The sequence below is a fragment of the Euleptes europaea genome, chromosome 19, assembly GCF_029931775.1.
Source record: "Euleptes europaea isolate rEulEur1 chromosome 19, rEulEur1.hap1, whole genome shotgun sequence".
NCBI lineage: Eukaryota > Metazoa > Chordata > Lepidosauria > Squamata > Sphaerodactylidae > Euleptes > Euleptes europaea.
In genome coordinates this window covers 29,534,169-29,554,325 of record NC_079330.1, presented here as the reverse complement: position 1 = coordinate 29,554,325, position 20,157 = coordinate 29,534,169, and the positions used below count along the sequence as shown (strand labels likewise).

The 20,157-nt window shown below is 45.5% G+C and overlaps 1 protein-coding gene across 1 annotated transcript in view; it reads right to left on the bottom strand.

Moving 5' to 3' along the window:
• Positions 1–20,157, bottom strand: part of CLTC (clathrin heavy chain) — a 90,836-nt gene that overhangs the window by 40,637 nt on the left and 30,042 nt on the right. Inside the window, exons 3-6 of the mRNA XM_056864882.1 lie at positions 12,976–13,244; positions 10,373–10,534; positions 9,003–9,116; positions 8,083–8,256 (exon numbers count right to left, since the gene is read on the bottom strand). Coding sequence (XP_056720860.1) covers positions 8,083–8,256; positions 9,003–9,116; positions 10,373–10,534; positions 12,976–13,244 — 719 coding nt within the window. The remainder of the gene's footprint in view (positions 1–8,082; positions 8,257–9,002; positions 9,117–10,372; positions 10,535–12,975; positions 13,245–20,157) is intronic.

The window sequence follows — 20,157 nt, the reverse complement described above, 5'->3', positions numbered from 1 at the left end:
AACGCAGCATACAAACAAGGATAAAAGAACATGAAAGATACTGCAGACTTGGCCAACCTGAGAAATCAGCAGTGGCTGAACATGGACTGACACAAACAGGACACAGGGTCTTATTCCAAGACACTGAAAGACTGGACAATTCTACCAACTATTTTGTCAGATTGCACAGAGAAGCCATTGAAATTCACAAACATCAGCACAACTTTAACAGAAAAGAGGAGAGTTTAAGAATGAATAAGGCTTGGCTTCCTGCCCTGAAAAACCTCCAGACAAAGACAACATTCAACAATAGCCATACAGATTAGTTTTGGATTACACACATTAACAGATCACTTCAGGATACAATGGTTCCATATTAACACACCATACCCTCATTAGCACATTATCTTGATACTTACAGGACAATACTTTTGCAGGACAATACTCAGCTCAAACCCAACCCCTTTCTGACTATATATTACTCTTTCTACACCCTTGACACTGAGAGACACTGTCCTTCAGTGTTACTACTCTGAAGATGCCTGCCACAGTTGCTGGCGAAACGTCAGGAAAGAAAATTCCAAGACCACGGTTACACAGCCCGGATAACCTACAAGAACCAATGAACTCTGACCGTGAAAGCCTTCGACAATATTTTGAACGCCTCTACGGGGAGGAAATATTTCAACAGACCCGGAGATTGGAAACACTTCGGAACAAGAAAGCACATCTACTTTGTTCTTTAACTTTTCTACTGCGATGCAGAGACACTGGAACCATTCCATCTTTTCTCACAAGTAAAAGAATCTTTAAAACTTCACGAGCTAACCGCATTTATGACCATCTAGAACGGGCTCTCTTACGAGAGAGAATTCACACTACCCGCAGAGAACTTGCTGCCACAGACAAGGAGTTGTTTTCCTTACATATCAATACTAGCCACAAAATGAGAAGCCATGATTGGGACAAGATTGATAATCTCACCTACAGAAAAATGGAACAGGGGTTAACCAGCCATACTTCCAGACAGAAGCAAAAGTTTAACAAATTACAGGAAAGAAGACAGAACAGTCCAAAACTTGACAACAAACGGATTATCTTCAATCTGACAGACCGACAACTCTCACCTGAAGAAACTTCCATCTTAGCTAAGGGAGGAAACTTTGCAGTCACTCCCACCCAAATTCCAGTGGAAGACATCATTGCAAATGTAGAATCTGCCATTCGTAATCTACCTGAAGAAGATGCTGAGGAAATAAGAGGAGAGACAGCAAGAATTCTACGAAAAGCAAAGCCCCCTGCTAGCAATATAACACGCAAGGAGAGAAACGCCATCAAGACCCTCAATGCAGATCCAGAAATCATTATTCTACCAGCTGACAAAGGCAATGCCACAGTGATCATGAAAACAGAAGAATACAAAAAGAAGATTGAGGAACTTCTGGACCCTGCCACATACAAAAAACTAAAACGAGATCCAACTTGCAAAATTACCAGGAAAACTAGCATTCTGATCAAGAATTCCACTCTTCATCCCGACACACACAGAAAACTATGCAAGACTGAAGCACAACCACCACGATTATATGGACTACCTAAAATTCATAAGGATTCCGTTCCACTCCGACCCATCGTGAGTGCCATTGGTTCCCCAACATATGAATTAGCTAAATATTTGACCACCCTCCTACAGGACCACATTGGAAAAACCACTTCTTACATCAAAGATTCAACTCACTTCATCAACAAAATCAGTCCGTTAAGACTCAATCCAAAGGATATATTAATCAGTTTTGATGTTGTATCCCTCTTTACCAAGGTTCCAGTTAAAGACACAATCTCATTGATTAACCAGATTTTTCCAGAAGATATAACAGCCTTATTTCACCATTGTTTGACAACAAGTTATTTCCTATGGGATCAAGAATTTTATGAACAGATTGATGGAGTAGCTATGGGAAGTCCACTCAGTCCAGTAATAGCAAACTTTTACATGGAATATTTTGAAAAGACAGCATTAGAATCAGCACCGTACAAACCTACAGTCTGGTTCAGGTTCGTAGATGATACATTTACCATTTGGAGCCATGGTGAAGAAAAATTAATGGACTTTCTAAACCATCTTAATAATATCCATCCAAACATTCAGTTTACCATGGAAAAGGAAATTGAGGGTAAACTCCCATTTCTTGATACCCTTGTCATCCGTAAATCAAACCTTCAGTTAGGTCACAAGGTCTACCGGAAACCAACTCACACAGATCGCTACTTACACAAAAACTCCAACCACCACCCCCGACAGAAAAGAGGAATAATCAAAACATTAATGGACCGTGCAAGACGGATCTGTGAACCACAGTTTCTCAAGGAAGAAACTAACCATCTAAATCACGCACTGCTAGCAAACGGCTACTCCAAGAATGAAATCAGAAGGGCCATTGAACCAAACAAAAATCAGAAAACTCAAGAAAAACAGTCTCCCATAGGAAAGGTATTCTTGCCATTTATTAAAGGAGTCACTGATAGGATGGAGAAACTTTTGAAAAAACATAACCTACAAACAGTGTTTAAACCCACCAAGAAAATACAACAAATGCTACGATCAGCAAAAGACAAAAGAGACCCCCTCACCTCTGCAGGAGTATATCGTATACCTTGCAGCTGTGGAGAAGTTTACATCGGGACCACAAAACGCAGCATACAAACAAGGATAAAAGAACATGAAAGATACTGCAGACTTGGCCAACCTGAGAAATCAGCAGTGGCTGAACATGGACTGACACAAACAGGACACAGGGTCTTATTCCAAGACACTGAAAGACTGGACAATTCTACCAACTATTTTGTCAGATTGCACAGAGAAGCCATTGAAATTCACAAACATCAGCACAACTTTAACAGAAAAGAGGAGAGTTTAAGAATGAATAAGGCTTGGCTTCCTGCCCTGAAAAACCTCCAGACAAAGACAACATTCAACAATAGCCATACAGATTAGTTTTGGATTACACACATTAACAGATCACTTCAGGATACAATGGTTCCATATTAACACACCATACCCTCATTAGCACATTATCTTGATACTTACAGGACAATACTTTTGCAGGACAATACTCAGCTCAAACCCAACCCCTTTCTGACTATATATTACTCTTTCTACACCCTTGACACTGAGAGACACTGTCCTTCAGTGTTACTACTCTGAAGATGCCTGCCACAGTTGCTGGCGAAACGTCAGGAAAGAAAATTCCAAGACCACGGTTACACAGCCCGGATAACCTACAAGAACCAATTACACATTAGGTTCCACAGTAGCCATTAACTCAAAAACAGTTTTTAAAAAGCTAGACTCTTCTAGTGTTTTGACAGCTAATAGCTGTGATAGCTAACTGGAATATCCCTGTTCAGTGAAATCACCACTTTTAAATACCAGATGCTGGTACTCATTAGCTTCATTAGGTCAGTTAACTCCTGACAGGAATCTAGCTTTCCTACAGCCAGAGACCCCACAAAACTAGACTAATAAGGATCAATTTATATCAAGGATTCAATTCTCCAAAATCTCAGCTTTTATGGAAAGGTTTCTAGCTTTCCTGGGTGCAGAGAGAATACAGTGTTAGGACTACAACTCTACACCCAGGCCCCTGCATCATCCAGGGACCTTTCTCCCCAATAAGCCCTGAGGGACACATCCTTGTTCACTAAACCAACATCATCCAGGAAACAGTAGGGAATTTGGGTGGTGGCCCTTGTACTTCCTAGGGAGATTTTCCAAGCTCATACTCTGCTCATCAAGGCTAGAATTAGTTTTCTGAGTTTCTAGGAGAGGCAGGGTACAGAAGGATCCTTATCCATACCAAGGCTTGGACACTTTGGCTTAAAAAAACAGTTTACCATGTAACGGGGCAGCGGGGGGGGGTGCACTTAGAAACACAACTGCACAGTTCTTTGGATCCTGGCCGAGGTTTCTTGCATTATCCTAGATTTTTGCAGAAAGGCTGCGAGAGGCTGTGAAGATTATAATTTCCTTCTGCAGATCAGGATTTTATCCTCATGGGAATAGTGAGGGGAACTCACAAAGACACCATCTCTCAGACCACACAGGCAGCTGCTGGGGGAAGCTTTCTTGGTAGCCACAGCAGCTTAGTGGGAGATTAAAATGCAATCCGGGTGGAAGGATGCTAGCTATTTGAGAAAACGATTCATTTTAATCTTTGGAAGAACTCTAGCAGTAACACCAACCCCCAAAGCATGGAGGGCTTGCTCTCAGGCAAGACCCAAGACAACTTAACTCTCCTTGGCTGTCCCTCCTTAGCCACCTTATTTACTCATCCAGAATGTTTTAAGTGTAGTTAAGAAGCATAAATTTAACATGTTAAGACTAAACATTCTTCCCACCGCCACGCGGAACTGGATTAAACACAGTGAAGCATGCTGTTTGTGGAAGTCAGCTGGGGCAAGCTCTGGAACAATCACAAGGGGAAAAAGTTAACTCTTTCCAGATATAACCAAGGCAAACACGTAGGCTCCAGGAGGCAGAGCTCACTTCCATCCACAGGAAGAGATGGAGGCAATGGCACATAAGCCAAAGCTTCCCCTCCCCATAAGAAATTGGTTTATCACAACATGGCAACCTACATGGCAGTTTACAGAGTATATAAAGCCAGCCATCTAAACACTGCCAGAAATGAGAGATGAGGAGATGGAGGAAACAATACAGGTTTCTTCCTTTTGGTCTCACAGCAGACCGTGTTAGACATAACAATTTTTGCACTTCAGTACAGTCTGTTCACCAGACAGCAACCTGGTGACTTGTCACCTGGACTACTGACTGGTTTACACAGCCACATTGCCAAAAATCTCGGTACAGGTGGTTTTAAAGGATTAGAAATGAAATGGGAGATGGCTCAGACAAAACAATCACTCATCGTTAAGGTCAGCATCAGCAAACTTCCGCGGTGCTCTATTACAGGGAAACACCAGAAGTAAGATTTTTTTTAAAAAAACAAAACAACTCAAGTGTACCCTTCATGGGGCCAAGATCAAAGTGAAGAAATGTTGATTAACTGAAGTCTGCAGCCCTAGATGGGCACAGTAAAAATTTGGCAGGGGGCTGGGGGAAGAACGGTTCCATGATATGAAGAGATTAAAAGCCCCGCCAGAAGCCAAAATCCTAGCTGTAGTACAATTAGAGCTGTCAAGGGATGTGCCTTTATTGTTCCCTGCCACAACCCCCTGCATCTTAAAAAGGCAACTCACTTAAAATATGACTGGTGAACAAGGGATATGTTTTACACTGAATTTTGACGACTACCAATGCCTTAGCAACCAGGCAGAGTGACCCTAGAGCAATGCCAGTTGAATATGAGGAAGAGACTGTGCTTTCAGGAGTGTGGAAGAGAACACGTGGTTCCTGGACAAAAGGAACCTATGGTCCCTTACTGTAGTGCTCAAAGAAATAAGGAGATAACTAGAACATTAATCTTCTCTGCAGCTTCCACAGGAAGCCAACTTGAACACTCCGGCATTCAATTTGAGACTTTTAAAAGGTAAAGGTAATCCCCTGTGTAAGCACCGGGTCATTACCAACCCACAGTAATGGGTCACATCACAACATTTACTAGGCAGACTATGTTTACAGGGTGGTTTGCCATTGCCTTCCCCAGTCATCTACATGTTACCCCCAGTAAACTGGGTACTCATTTTTATCGAACTCAGAAGGAAGGAAGGATGAGTCAAACTTGAGCCGGCTACATGAAACCGACTTCCGTCGGGATTGGACTCAGGTCGAGAGCAGAGCTTTGAGTACAGTGCTGCAGCTTATCACTCTGCGCCACGGGGCTTTTACCCACTGCAATTCCAACCTAAGCCCTAGGACCGTGTTGGCGAACCTATGGCACGCGTGCCGACTCCGGCACGCGTCGCCCTCTCTGCTGGCACGCATGGCTCAGCTGGGCGGCGGGGCCCCTGCCCCTGGACTCCCCACCGCCAGCTTTGAACTGCTCTGATCTGCCTGCAGGCAGCGCGGAGCAGTTCAAAGGCCCCACCCCCTTCCCTGGACTCTCCGCCACCCAGCCTTTCCCCTCTCCCCCCCTCCCCGGCCAAAAAACCCTTTGCAGGGCGCACAAGGAGGCTGCCGCCGTCCAGCCCCCTTCTCCCTCTCCCTCCCCCGGCCAAAAACCCCTTTGCGGGCGCACGAGGCGGCTGCCACCCTCCAGCCCCCTTCTCCCTCTCCCCCGGCCAAAAACCCCTTTGCGGGCGCACGAGGCAGCCGCCGCCCTCCAGCCCCCTTCTCTCTCCCCCCCTCCCCGGCCAAAAATCCCTTTGCAGACTAAGGAGGCCAACACAGAGCGGTAGCGCCTCCTTAAAAGCGGCCGCACATGGCTGGCCTCCACTGTTGGCTTGCTAGTCGCTAGAGGAGATGGTAGGTTGGTAAATTGCTCCTCCTAACCTGAGTCCGCCTCCCTCTCCGAGTCCCCGGGGTAGTTCTCCCGACCTGGATGGAGTCTGCTGTGTTTCCAAGTGCATCTCTTCCCCCGCCCCCGTTTCCTTTCCTCCCAGCCTGGGCTGGAAATGAAGCAGCAACTTTCCTTAGTTGGAGGGGGAGGGTAGTTCTCCCGACCTGGAGCCTGCGGTGTGTCCAAGTGCATCTCTTCTCTCCCCCCCCCGTTTCTCCCCCCCCCCCGTTTCTTTCCTCCCAGTCTGGGCTGGAAAGAAGAAGCTACTTTCCTTAGTTGGAGGGAGAGGGTAGTTTTCCCGACCTGGAGCCTGCGGTGTTTCCAAGTGCATCTCTTCTCTCCCCCCCCCCCATTTTCTTTCCTCCCAGCCTGAGCTGGAATTCTCTCCTCTGATCCTGGAGAGAATAGGGATGCATCATGACAAGTATCCATTTTGACTAGTAGCCATGAATACCCCTCTCCTCCATGAACATGTCCACTCCCCTCTTAAAACCTTCCAAGTTGGCAGCCATCACCACACCCTGGGGAAGGGAGTTCCACAATTTAACTATGTGTTGTATAAAGAAATACTTCCTTTTATCCGTTTTGAGTCTCTCACCCTCCAGTCTGGCGGCAGGGGGGAAGGAGAGGAGAGTTCTCCCTTTTCTTTCCACCCAGCCTGGGCTGGGCAAGAGGCAGGAGCTGCCCTTTACTCACCCGCAGGAGAGGCAGGCACTGGCCTTGGCTGGCTTGGGAAAAGGGATGTATTAAAATGAATGAGAGGATTGCCCATTTGAAACAGTGGGAGAGGCTGCACAGCCCACTGAAGATAATGGGAGCCAGGATTGCCCATTGACTTGCATGCGCTCCTTTGAAATAGGTTACAGCACAAAAAATTGCAAAGAAAATGTGGCATAGATATTCCATTAAGGTCTCTGGGCCTAGCTACATTACTCTGCGACTGGAATGACAGCTGCCAGGACTAGTAGAAGTGTTCTGCGACTGGAATGACTAGCCTTGGAGTGGAATGACAGCCCCTGAGATTAGGAGAATGATTCTGCAACTGCAGTAACAGCCCCAGGAGTGGAATGACAGCCCCTGGGACTAGCAGAAGTGTTCTGGGACTGGAATGACAGCCCCCAGAGTGGAATGACAGCCCAGTCATTCCAGTCCCAGAACACTTCTGGTAGTCCCAGAGGCTGTCATTGCACTCTGGGGGCTGTCATTCCAGTCCCAGAATAATGTAGCTAGGCTCAGAAACCTTACTGGAAAATCCATTCCACATTGTTTTTGCTACTCTTTCTCCATGAAGCTAAGGGTGGCTCATTTATTTAGCCTTGGTTTTATCCTTACAGCACTCCTCAGAGATAGCAAGAGACACCGTGTGTGTGTGTGTGTGAGTGTGTGTGTGTAAGTGTGGTTTCCATGGTAGAGTAGGGATTTGAACCTGGGTTTCTCAGATCCTAGTCTGACACCTTAACCACTATATCATGCTGGAGAACAACCAGGAAATTGTTAATCATTTAAGCTAATTAAAACCTCAGTATTCAGGTTAAATTTCCGTGTTGGAACTTGGCGATAAATAAGTGGGTTTTGGGTTGCAGTTTGGGCACTCCATCTCTAAAAGGTTCGCCATCACTGCCCTAGGAGAATAAAATGGCATTACTTGTCCTTTTCGATTGACTCCAATGATTCCAGCTGTCGCTTCATGGGGTGCGGTGACAAAAATGGTCTCTCCGCTGATTCTGTTCATGTAGATACAGGTGCCTGTTTCAAGGTCGTACAGGTGGATGTAGCCATATTTTGTGATCAGGAAGACCACATCATGCTTTTCACTGATCTGCAGAACAATGAAAATAAACCTTGAGGCCATCCTTAAGACTCCCATCACATCATGATCAGATCTACGTTCTCTGTGCAGTCATGGGATTTTAGTCAGCACCCTAAAGGATGCACAAAAAAGCTGAACACTTTAAATTCACACAATTGTCTCATTTTTGTCTAACTTGCTCGCCTTCCACTAATCAGGCAGGGCAAAGAGCATGACAGGCACTAAAGCCCTGTCTTCCACCACTAAAAATCCTGCTCCTGCACCCTCAGATTTCAGACATGAGGAGGAATTCCCTACATTTTCAAGGATCTCTTTGCCATCACAATGGTTATTATGAGCTTGTTTTAAAACAAAGCTGAGGTACTACAGATGCTGAACATTGCACAGAATACCAGCACTCCCACGAAGCCACAGAATATTAATGCATGAACATTTATAATTTGATATAGAACCCTACAAGTTGAATTTGGCTCACGCGTGCTAACGATTCAAACAGCAAAAAAGAATTTTGCTAAGCAACCAACTACCACTCTTACGAAATCTAAAAATACCTGAACTTCTGTTCTATAAAAAGGGAAGGCTAAGCAGCAATTAAGCTTACAACATTAAGCCCAAGGCTTGAAAGTGAAGAGTAGGAAGCCACCTCATTCTTCAGCATTTTGAAACCCCAAATGATTTAACACCAACCTGAATCAAAGTGTCTTTCCCCTCCCACCCTAGACACAGAAGGTATTCCTCTTGGCATTATACCGTACCTGCATTGCTACCGGAAAGTCGTTCTGCGCTTCAGGTGGGAAGAAGACATCCACCGCTTTCTTGGGAAATGGCTGGTTTCCTGTTGGAGGTGTCCCGACTTCAATGATATGCAACTGCATGGGAACATGGGATGGGATTATGTACCTTGAGCTTCCTTAGGAACAAGGGTGCCGAGTTGTTTTCTGTTGCTCCAGGTCAGACCAGAACCAACGGGTTGAAATTGAATCAAAAGAGTTTCTGTCTAGACATTAGGAAGAACTTTCTAACAGTTAGAGCGGTTCCTCAGTGGAACCAGCTTTCTCGGGAGGTGGTAAGCTCTCCTTCTCTGGAGGTTTTTAAAGAGGTTAGATAGCCATCTGTCAGCAATGCTGATTCTATGACCTTAAGCAGATGATGAGAGGGAGGGCATCTTGGCCATCTTCTGGGCATGGAGCAGGGGTCACTGGGGTGTGTGTGTGTGGGGGAAGTAGTTGTAAATTTCCTGCATTGTGCAGGGGGTTGGACTAGATGACCCTGGTGGTCCCTTCCAACGCTATGATTCTAAGCGCACAGGTTTATCAAATTGACTGTAGTGGCCAAGAAGCATACAGGAACTAGCAAACAGCCATGTAAGTTCAGTGGCCTTATCAAAATAATATGCCCCACCAGTTCAAGCAGGGGTCTTGTACACCTCAAAGCAGTCCGAATTTTTTTTATTCTACCATAGACTATTGTGAACTAGAGCCGCAAGACTCTTGCTGGGTTTTCGTGCAATGGACTTAACACAGCTATGCCCCTGGAAGTTGTTTTTAAAAACCTACATGTAAGAAGCAAGATGAAACTGAACACTGCCAGGGAGGAAGCTGACGGAATTTTAATCCTAGGCTGAACTGCAAGGGCCAGGCTGTATAGCCTTGCCTACACTGAACTGTGGCCACTGCATTGTGCAGCCAGTCCAGAAATAGGTGGAATTACAGTCAGGTCACATAGGTACAATCTGTTGAAAATCTCCTTTCTGTGGCATCTGTCTGATGCCTTTCCCTTCTGCAGTGTCACTCTGCAGTCCTCCAGAAGTGTTTCCTTCTGAATTGCCACAGCCTCCCCTGCTTCCAATCTACCACTTAATTCATCCCCATTTTAAATCACCATATCAAATTTCCCTTCTCATCAGTGAAAGCTCTCTGAAAGGAGGCTTCTCACTCAGTTTGTCAGGTACTCTGTACAAACATACAATAGTAAACTGTTGATGCCGTTTGCAAAGGGAAAAAGAGACAGTTTCCCCCATGGTTAATTATTATTCCGTTGAGTTTATGAGGACAGCAGCCCCAGGGAGCAGACATGGACCTCTCCCCTCCTATGCAAGGGCAGACTACCAGAGATGCAAACCTACCTTGCCTCCAGCTTGGCCTCTCACTGCAAAACAGAAAAGGGTGGATTCTTCAGCGTTGCCTTCCATTTTGAACTGCGCAAAGCTAGCAGCGTGGCCCTCGATGGGTTGGGATACTTTCCTATCTACTGAATAAAGCTGCATGGCGCCCACTACACGGTTTTGCTTTGAAGAAAGGAGGACACACAAAGAGACTGAAGTCAACAACCTTTGTACAATCAGACTCACAAGCTGAAAAAGCCAACATAGTTGTGGAAACCTAGACAGTCTGTGTCACACTCCAGAAGAGTGGTAAAGGGAACTTCTCTTTGACTCATGTCAGCTTTGCAACACTACCTAGACCAGGGGTCAGCAAACTCATTAGTCAAAAGAGCCAAATATCAACAGTACAACGATTGAGATTTCTTTTGAGAGCCAAATTTCTTAAACTATATAGGTAGGTACACTGTTTATTAACTTAATAAACTTTAATTAAAGTTTTAAGTCTTAATTAAACTATAGGTACACTGAATAAAACTTGATATCATACTTAATAGTGATCTTATTTATTGATAAAAAAATAAATTGTAAGTCCCTGCCATTTCCCCCTCCCCGTCCGGAGTCCTGTCTGGACGCCTGGTCTACCGCCATAAAAGCCTATTGGTAGACCTGGCCTCCGGCTGAGTCCCATTGGGAGGCCAGGTCTACCCATTGGCTTTCTTGGCATAGACCTGGCCTCCGGGGGCCCATAGAAGCCAATTGGTAGACCTGGCCTCTGAAGGGGGACTTTTCCCCCTCCTCGGAGTCCAGGTCTACCAACAAGAAAGCCAGTGGGTTGACATGGCCTCTGAGGAGGGAAAAAAGTAAGTAAGGTATCCATAAAATTAAATCATGACAATGACTGACAAACACTGCAGGGGGGCTTATTGTTGAGTTGTGCATCTGAGTGGCAAATCCAAGGCAAAAGCTCCCATTCACAAATGGCCAATAACCCCCATGCAGAGTTTTGAGAATCTGGATGGGGAAAATGTGCATTTGAGTGGCAAATCCAAGGCAAAACCTCCCATTCAGTGGCAGGGCAAAGGTCTCGCCTGTCCGCGCCGACCCCCGAGCGAAGGCCCCTCCCAAGAAGCCGGCTCCGCTATCTTTCCCGCACCCCCCCCCAGTCAGCCAAACGTCCACCCACGCACAGCCAGGGATGAGGATTTTGTCCCGCGTCGGCAGACTTACCGGCCGACGCGGGACGACAAACCGACGACTCTTCCACCCCTTGCAGACCACGAGGGGAGCTGAGGGAGGGGGGCAGGCTCCCAGCGGAACAGCCGGCCGGGAGAGAGGAGCGGGCAGCCAGGGAAGCAGGAGGTGGGGCCGGGAAACAGCCCGGCGCACCCCGCCTAACAGCTGGGTAGGCGGAGCCCCGCCAGCCTCGAGACGGCCCAGCGAAAGGCGGAGCCTGCCTCTCCCCCTCCCTTGCAGCAGAAGCCTGAGCGGCCGGCCGCCGCCTCTCCCCGCCGCCTCTGATCCCTCCCCGCCGGAGAGAGAGAGAGAGAGATAAAGGAGGGGAGGCAGGAGAAGGGGGGCGCTGCCTCCCGCTCGCCTGCTGGCTCCTCCCGCCTGGGGAGCGCTGGAGCCCGGCGGGAGCCCGGCGCCTCTGCCTGGCTGGGAGCGGAGATGCGGAGGAGCTGCATCAGCCAACAGACGGGGGGGGGAGGCAGGGAGCCGCATTCAATGGGCCAAAGAGCCGCATGCGGCTCGGGAGCCACGTTTTGCCAACCACTGACCTAGACCAATCTCACAACCGAAAGGAGCATGCTACTGGGCTCCTCCAGCTTCTCCAACACTTATAAGGCACCCAGAAGCCCCTTTAACATCTATTTCTACATCTGCTATTTAACACAAACAATTCCCTCTGCTGCGGAAAGCACGGTTATATTCACAGGGAACTGGATTTCAGCTGCCCCATGAAAATGCACTTCTGTTTAACTACCAGCATATGGAAGCTCTAGTTAAAGAATGCCAACAGGGCCTTCCTTTAACCAGAATCCATTGCAGTATGCTCAACAATACTCCTGTCCCATTAGCTCTAGTTTAATTCTGGAGATTTTTCCAGGACAGGGCCAAGTGAATTAAGGTGATCTTTAAATGAAGTTCAGCCATTACACATAAGAGGAAGTGCCAATGAGAACCAAACAGACTGACATGGACAAATTCAGCTTCCAAATTAACTGGTATATTTTTATGGCCTTCTGCTTATCTAAATACTTATCATAAAGGGAGAAGCTTTTCTCCCTCTCTCATAATACTAGAACACATGGTCATCTGCTGAAGCTGGGTGAGAATTCAAAACTGATAAAAGGAAATATTTCTTCACATAACGCATAGTTAAATTGTGGAACTCTCTGCCCTAGGATGTGGTGATGGCTGCCAACTTGGAAGGCTTTAAGAGGGGAGTGGACATGTTCCTGGAGGATAGGGATATCCATGGCTACTAGTAAAAATGGATACTAGTCATGATGCATACCTATTCTCACAAGGCAAGTGTGAGCAGGATACCAAGCGTACAGCCATGCCCACGCCACTAACTACAACTGTATGCTGGAAAGGGTAAACCTACACTAAAGTGTTACCTGTGCAGATATGCCAGTCAGAAGCAACCATTTCTGCTTGGCATCTGTACGATAATTGATGATCTGGCAGCCCGCAAGACTAGAGTGGCGGTCAAACATTTTTACTGGTTGAGACTCCCCTTCCATGCTCCAGTGGTACACAGCGTTGTCAGTGACTAGTGCAACAGTGTTCAGAGAGATCCACTTCCAAAAGGTGACATCGTCGGTCATGGTATGCGCCTTCATTTTACTCTTCATTTCAATATTAAAGATCTGAAGGGTCTTCGCAGCTGAAAACAAGAGCACAACGCGAGTCAGTCAAGGTTATTATTAGCATTAGATTCAAAGGGTGGTTAAAGTGATGAGTGGTTAAAGTGATGTGACTGCGTTATGGAATTCGAATGAGGAAACTACACCTTACCGCAGGGGAGGCATCATGCATGGTGTTTGGCTGTGAAGTTCCCAGTGTTCAGCAGGCTTTTTAACCAGACATCAACATTTCTAAAGCCAAATCTATTACACAAAAGCAAGTTCTAGCTAAACCAATTGCAGAATTGGTTGTGGCTTCATATCCAGGTGTTGCAAACACAGCTTTGTTCTTAACAAAGTTGAAACAACAGCTACTTTTCATGCTAGGCTACTGATCCTTTAACCCAAGTAGCAGGGTTTACTCGACTCATTTACAATAAAAATACACCAAGGCATACAAGAAGAGTGCTACACGCATTGTATTTGCATCTAGTACAAGTACAGGAGAAAACACAAAACGGTTTCCATGAGAATGGGAAAACGGTAGTCACAAACTAGAATACTTTGTTAGGTTAGCTGGTAACTTGGGGGAACCAAAACCCTTAACAAAGTTTCTTTGCTGTTGCGTACCGTGTGCTACACAAGGGGAGACGGGAGAACACAATGACAACCAGGCAGGAAGGTGGGGAGAGAGAAGTGCTTGTCATAGAAAGAATATGGATATTTATATCCATATTAAAGCGCCCCACTTTCAGCATCCTTGCCACAAGTAAGGAACCAGTGTGGTGTGCAGCTGATTAAAAGCACTGGGGCAAAGACTGGGAAGACCAGGGTTAAAATTTCTGTTAGCCACAAAGCTCACTGGGCGATCATGGGCCAGTCTTTGCCTAACTGAACTTTACAAGCTAGCTGCAAGGATAAAGTGGCAATTCTAGTCCCTGAGCTTCCTAGAGGACCAACATATTTATAAGAATCACATTGCCGAAATCCAAAGGTTTACAGTGCAAATTTTCCTAGATCCCAAAAGAAGAACATCAAGCTTGGACTGTAAACCAAGAGAGAACAACATCCTTGTGTGTCCTGGAATGTTAGGCAAGCCAGAAATCACCAACCCTAGGAATGCAGAGTTTCCAAACTGGGCTCCCCCCGAAAATACCCCCCCCCCCAAAAGCCCCAGGTTGTTTTTTTCCCAACGAGGGGAGAGAAATAATTACGGTAAGTTTGTCAAATCCAATTCAGAATCAAGCTGGGGGTGGAGAGTTCATTAACCATTGCTAGTAAGTGGGGGGGGGGATTCAAGTCCAGTAGCGCCCGAAAGACCAACAACATTTTGCAGGGTATAAGCCAGTGTTCCCCAGCATAGTGCCTGTGGGAGCCATGGAACTCACCAGTACTTCCCTTAGTGCCTGACATGCGTTTCAGAAAATGGACAAACCCAAAGGAATTTCCACTGGAGGATCAGGATTTCCTTTTGGCTCTGACTCCTGAAGCAGCTGTTTTGGGTTTGTTTACACCTCCTGTGGCAGCCACTTTGGGGTGATGCTCCCCACTCTCGCTCAAAATTCCAAAGGTGCCCACAGGTTCAAAAATGTTGGGGAACCCTGGTATAAGCTTTGTGAGCCAAAGCTTTGACTTACGTAAACTTACTGCAAAATGCTGTTGGTTCTTCCGATGCTACTGTACTGCAAATTTTGCTCTATCACCGCAGACTAACACAGCTACCCACACGAAGCTACTGGTAAGGTATAGAACCACACCCTTATATTTGGAACAGAGTTCTCAAACCGGTGCTTGAAAGTGTCCTAACATCAAGAACACTGCCCAAGCTTCCCCACACATACTATGAAGTCAAGGCAGACAAACTGCCTGTCCACACTTGCGCCACGCTCAGGACGTGGCAGCAAGAAAGGAGGGGAGAGAGCAGAGCCACAGAGCATGCTTTCAAACTGGCCAAAATAGCAGCCTGTGGGATGCAGAGGAGGAGGTCCCCAATTATTTTCTCTCTAGCCCTGTTATAAGGAGCAGAACACATTCCCACAGAACGTAACGATGGCCATGACCTAGGATAGCTTTAAAAGGGTGACATTAGGAAAATTCATGAAGCAGAGGTACATCAAAAGCTATTAGGCATGATGACCAAATGGAGTCCTCACGTTCAAGGGCAAACTCCAAAATGGATTTGGGTCCCTACTAGGGACAAAGGCGAAAGTGAATGAATAAATAAAATATCAGTGTGGGGGAGCAACAGACGGTCTTGGCCTCTGCCTGCAACCTTCTTTTAGGCGTTCCAGGGCATTGGGCTGGCCACTGTGTTCAACACTATTCTGGACCAAATGGAGTGCCAATTTGAGCCAGCAGAGTTTTTACTGATCACATGGTCTGGTATACATCACTGATAAGAGAGGCTGGCTTGGCGTTTTGTCTCCTGGCCCATGTAACAAGCCCCCGCCCCGATTAATTGATCCACAGTGCCTCAAAGCATGCCCATCTCTCATCCTGAGAACTGGCACATGCAGGCATACAAGGACAAAGGACGGGGCATCCGAATAACCTTCTGTAGACAGTGCAGGGGAAACAAAGCTGCAAGTACTTCCAAGGACATTACTAGCCCCATATGTTTACACAATCTTTACTCCAAGGGAACACAAGGCACAGAAGCTATGCAAGTCAGACTTTCAAAGCCATAAACAACTAAGTTTCAGGGTTAAAGGCTAAGCCACAAAAACCTACCAAGGCTCAGAACTCTTATCTACAATGAGCTTGCACTGGTTGTTAGCCTCCAGGTAACAAGTCAAACCTGTTATCAAAAGGGTCTGGGGGCAAAAAAAATACCCAAGACTGCATCAATAGGGTCCAGTCTCATTTGAAAACCACTAGTCCTTTCACTATGTAATCTTGAATTTTGGGAGTGGGAACCATCCAAAATTGCATCTTTTAGTTGGGAGCCAGACTGTGGCTTCATTTTTCCTGAAAACGTGAAAAGCAAACCAAAAAAAAGGAAAAAGAAGCCAGATATGAAATTGTAGGAGTCTCAGTCCTGTTTATAAAAAGCTTGATGCATATCCAAGTTTCTGCTTTCAGTCAAGCATTTTTACAACTCCAAGCAAAGATGCTGCAATTCCTAAAATTCAAGACCACTCTCTTGCCACTATTTTTTGTTTGTTTATTTTAAAAGGAGGAGTCCTGAGAACCAGGCTCAGGAGCAGCAACAGAAGGCAGGTTCCTTGTCATCCTCCACGTCAATTATTCAGTGGTGCGCCTTGCTAAGCCTTTAAGCCAGTAAGCCTTTCGCATTTTCTTTTCATAAAACAGGACAAACACAAATACAATCTGAAACAGAGTTAACTCACCATCTTCACACACAAGAAAGCATTGAAGGTGTGACAAAAAAAAAATAGTGATACAACATTAAAGCCATCAGAAAAAAAGGGAGGAAACTACTGTAACGAGAGAGATAAGAGATCAGTACAAAAGCAAGTTTAGTTTCTCCACCGAGGAAGAAAACAGGGCAACATGTTGGCTTTAGTGGAGGCAGATAAGCAGCATTAACAGTGCGAACATTTGGGCAGGGGTGACTAAACACTTCTCATCCATTACACAGTTCGATTCAAGTCAGGACATGTGCTGCATCGTAGCTTACGGACTCAGACTAAGTTTCCTGATCTGTTGTGCAACAGGTGGGATATTTACAGTACTTGGCCTCCTCCTTACAGCGCCAGTCATGAACAGGAGTTGAGCGAAATGCAAGAGTGGGAAATTCATGAGAGCCCCCACCCCCCATGGAACAATCTCCTGCTCCTAAGGAGCAGAGGATATGCCCCTGCAGAACCCAGAATCTATTGCACACTTTTTCTTTCTTTGTGAGCTGTATGCTGTTAAGAGTTGATAAGTCCTCTTATGGCCCCTTCATTACACTGCTGATCTTTCAGGAATTGATAGGACCACAGAAATAGTAGCAAAAGTCATCTCAACGGCACCAAAACACAATAATAACCCCCTGAAGATAAATAGACTGGATCTTAAAATTACTACTACTAGGACTATCTTTTGAGACCTCTGGTGTATATTTTGTTTTTTGTATGTGCTATAACCTAATTTCTTACTGAGTGAACAAATTAGAAAAGTCTAACAAGCCACTGTGCTTTATGGATTAATTTACTGAGAATAACCAGAAACAATATCTAATATGGAAGTTTGATGTGGTTTGTATACCACTCACCATTGGGCACCTGCTATGCTCTCTTGCAAAAGTGTTTATATTCTTATCCCAGAATCGTTCCTACTTTGTGGCAATAATGTACTTCAGTTGGAAGCCACACCACACATTTTTCAGGAACGCTCCTGACAGACAGGTAACATTAGTTCACACCCTGTCTCCGTTAATGCTGACTGTGTTATACAGTCCTTCATCAACCCCAAACTGAAGGTCAAGGGGGGGGGGAGATGGCCATCAATCTCCATAATTCTCTCTCTTTCCCAGTACAAACTATTGCTGGCACTGACTGATCGTTCCTTGTCTTGAGATCAATGAACATTCTACTGGTCTACCAGCCACCTATTTTGCCAGCGGGTGCCCTATCTGAACTAACAGAAATGCTCTGAGGAATAGTTTGGAGACCACCAGATTTATCATTATGGGAGATCAGTATTGAAGGCTCACTGCATGAACGCACTTAAGATCTCAACTAGGCTGGGACATACTGAACTCAAAAAAAGATATACAATGTGATTTAACTTTCTGAATGGAGTCAGGAGTGGGGAGCCCGTCTGGCTTGGGACCTGAAGGTTCAGCCTGTACCACAGTCCCATTGCTACCTCCTCAAGGTACAGGGGAATGTGGCACCAACTCTGCAGGGGTGGAGAACCAATTAAAACATGAGCACGGAGACTTATGGATCCAATTGGATTCTGGAATGTTCAGGGGGAAAGGATTTAAGGATCCCAACTGGCAGCTCTATTGAGGCCACAGTGAGAACCTGGATAGCAACCTCCTGGAAACTACTGACAGGGTCCCATCTTCTCCCATCCTCAAGGCAGAATCCAGCACTGTGGCTTACTTGAGGTCGCGTTCAAGTCCAGCTCAGTTGCTTAGAATATTTTGGCACTTGCTCATTCTTTAGGTCTAAATTATCAGGAATAGACAATTAAGTTGTGGCACTTTTGCAAAACCTTTTGCTCAAAACTCTCAAACATGCTCCAATCTGGATGCTGGCTGTAAAATTGTTCAGGCAGCAGAAGTATATGGTCCACTGCCTAGCTTGTGTATGGATCAATTCAATCAGATTAATCTTAATAGCTCAGTTAAAATCTAGGGCCTATACTGGACCCTGCATTGTTGCTGAAGAAGTTCAGCCACACAAAAAATGCTTTCTTCCACCTTCATTTAGCTTGGAAAGTGTCTCCCTGCCTTGCTCTGGTGTAGCCACATGGATCCATTCCATGGTAACCTCAAGGCTACATTACTGTAACACACTTTACACAGGCCTGTCCCTGAAGACAATTCTAAAACTCTGACTGGTACAGAACTCGATTGCTACCAGGAGCTAGTTGGAGATTATTATCCCTATTCTACAGTCATTATACTGATTACCAATCATCTCCCAGGTTCAATTCAAGGTGCTGGTAATTACTCAGAAAGCCATTCATGGCCCAGGACCCACATATCTAAAAGGACCACCTCTGCCTGTATAACCAGCTGCAAAAGCTGAACTAGCCAGAGAAAAGCTGTCTGAAGGTGTCACAGTGCAAATAGGTAAGATCAACAGTTGCCTGTACCTGAGCACTGTCTATTATGGCTCCCACCTGGTGGAACGGCATGCCTGAGCAGGTCAGGAAGGATCTCAGTCTTCTGTTGTACCTCAGAATATGTAACACCAAATTGGTCAAGAGGGCACTTTTACAAAAAAAGGAACAGGGTTGTAGAGTATTGCACTATATCACTATCTTGTTTCTATTGCACTGTTTTCTAATTTTTGTAATGCAGGTTAACCAGACATCCAAAAACCTGAATGACCTGAAAACCGGAGGTTTTGAGCCAACATGCAGGCATTACTCACAGGCCCTCAGCAGTGCGCCAAGCTTCTTTCGGATGGTTAAATGTACACAAAATTATTAAAAACACGGTTTAAAATTTCATTCAGGCTATGTGTATAAAGTGTATATAAAACATAAACGAGTTTGGGTCCCACCCCCAAGATATCTCATCATGTATATGCAACTATTCCAAAATATTCCAAAATATGGAAAGATCTGAAATACAGAACATTTCTGGTTCCAAGGATTCCAGATAAGGGACAGTCAACCTGTACAAATTGTTTTGTAACCCGAACTGTTTTTCTTTATTGCATTGTTTTCTAATATGGTAATCTGCCTCTGAGTCTCAGCAAAAAAGGCTGACTCGAGTAAAATGAATAAATGAAATTAAGGTCCTGTATGATGGGTACCATTCCATGCTGGAAGCCTAAAGGCCAAAACTAACATCCAAAAGTCACTTGTTCCACAATGGGAAAGAACTAATCCAGGGATACTGCACTGTACAAAAGATTCATGTGTGTGTGTGCACAGACCAAACAATGAGTTTGCACATGGTCATTCTGGGTATTTCCAGGGGGCGTGCAAATAAGTTCACAAAAGGCACTAGCACACAAGAAATGTGTTGTCTGACTACATCAATTATCTGACATCGAAATTAAGAGCGTCCCGATTGGTCTCTCGCAAGCAAATTTAACTTGCCACTGAAGGCCAAACAGTTAAGCCTACTCTCTATTGTGATAAACTACTTTAAGAAGGAAGAGGGAAGGGTTTTTGTAGGCTTCAGAGGCCAAACCTTCAAGTAGATGGTGAACCGCGTTGGGAAAGGAGGGTAGAACATCCCATCTCAGCTGTTCTCCAGATTGAGAGTTGGCATTCTGATCCCTCCCCCCCCCCCCAAGAAATTTGCCCAATGCATTGGCG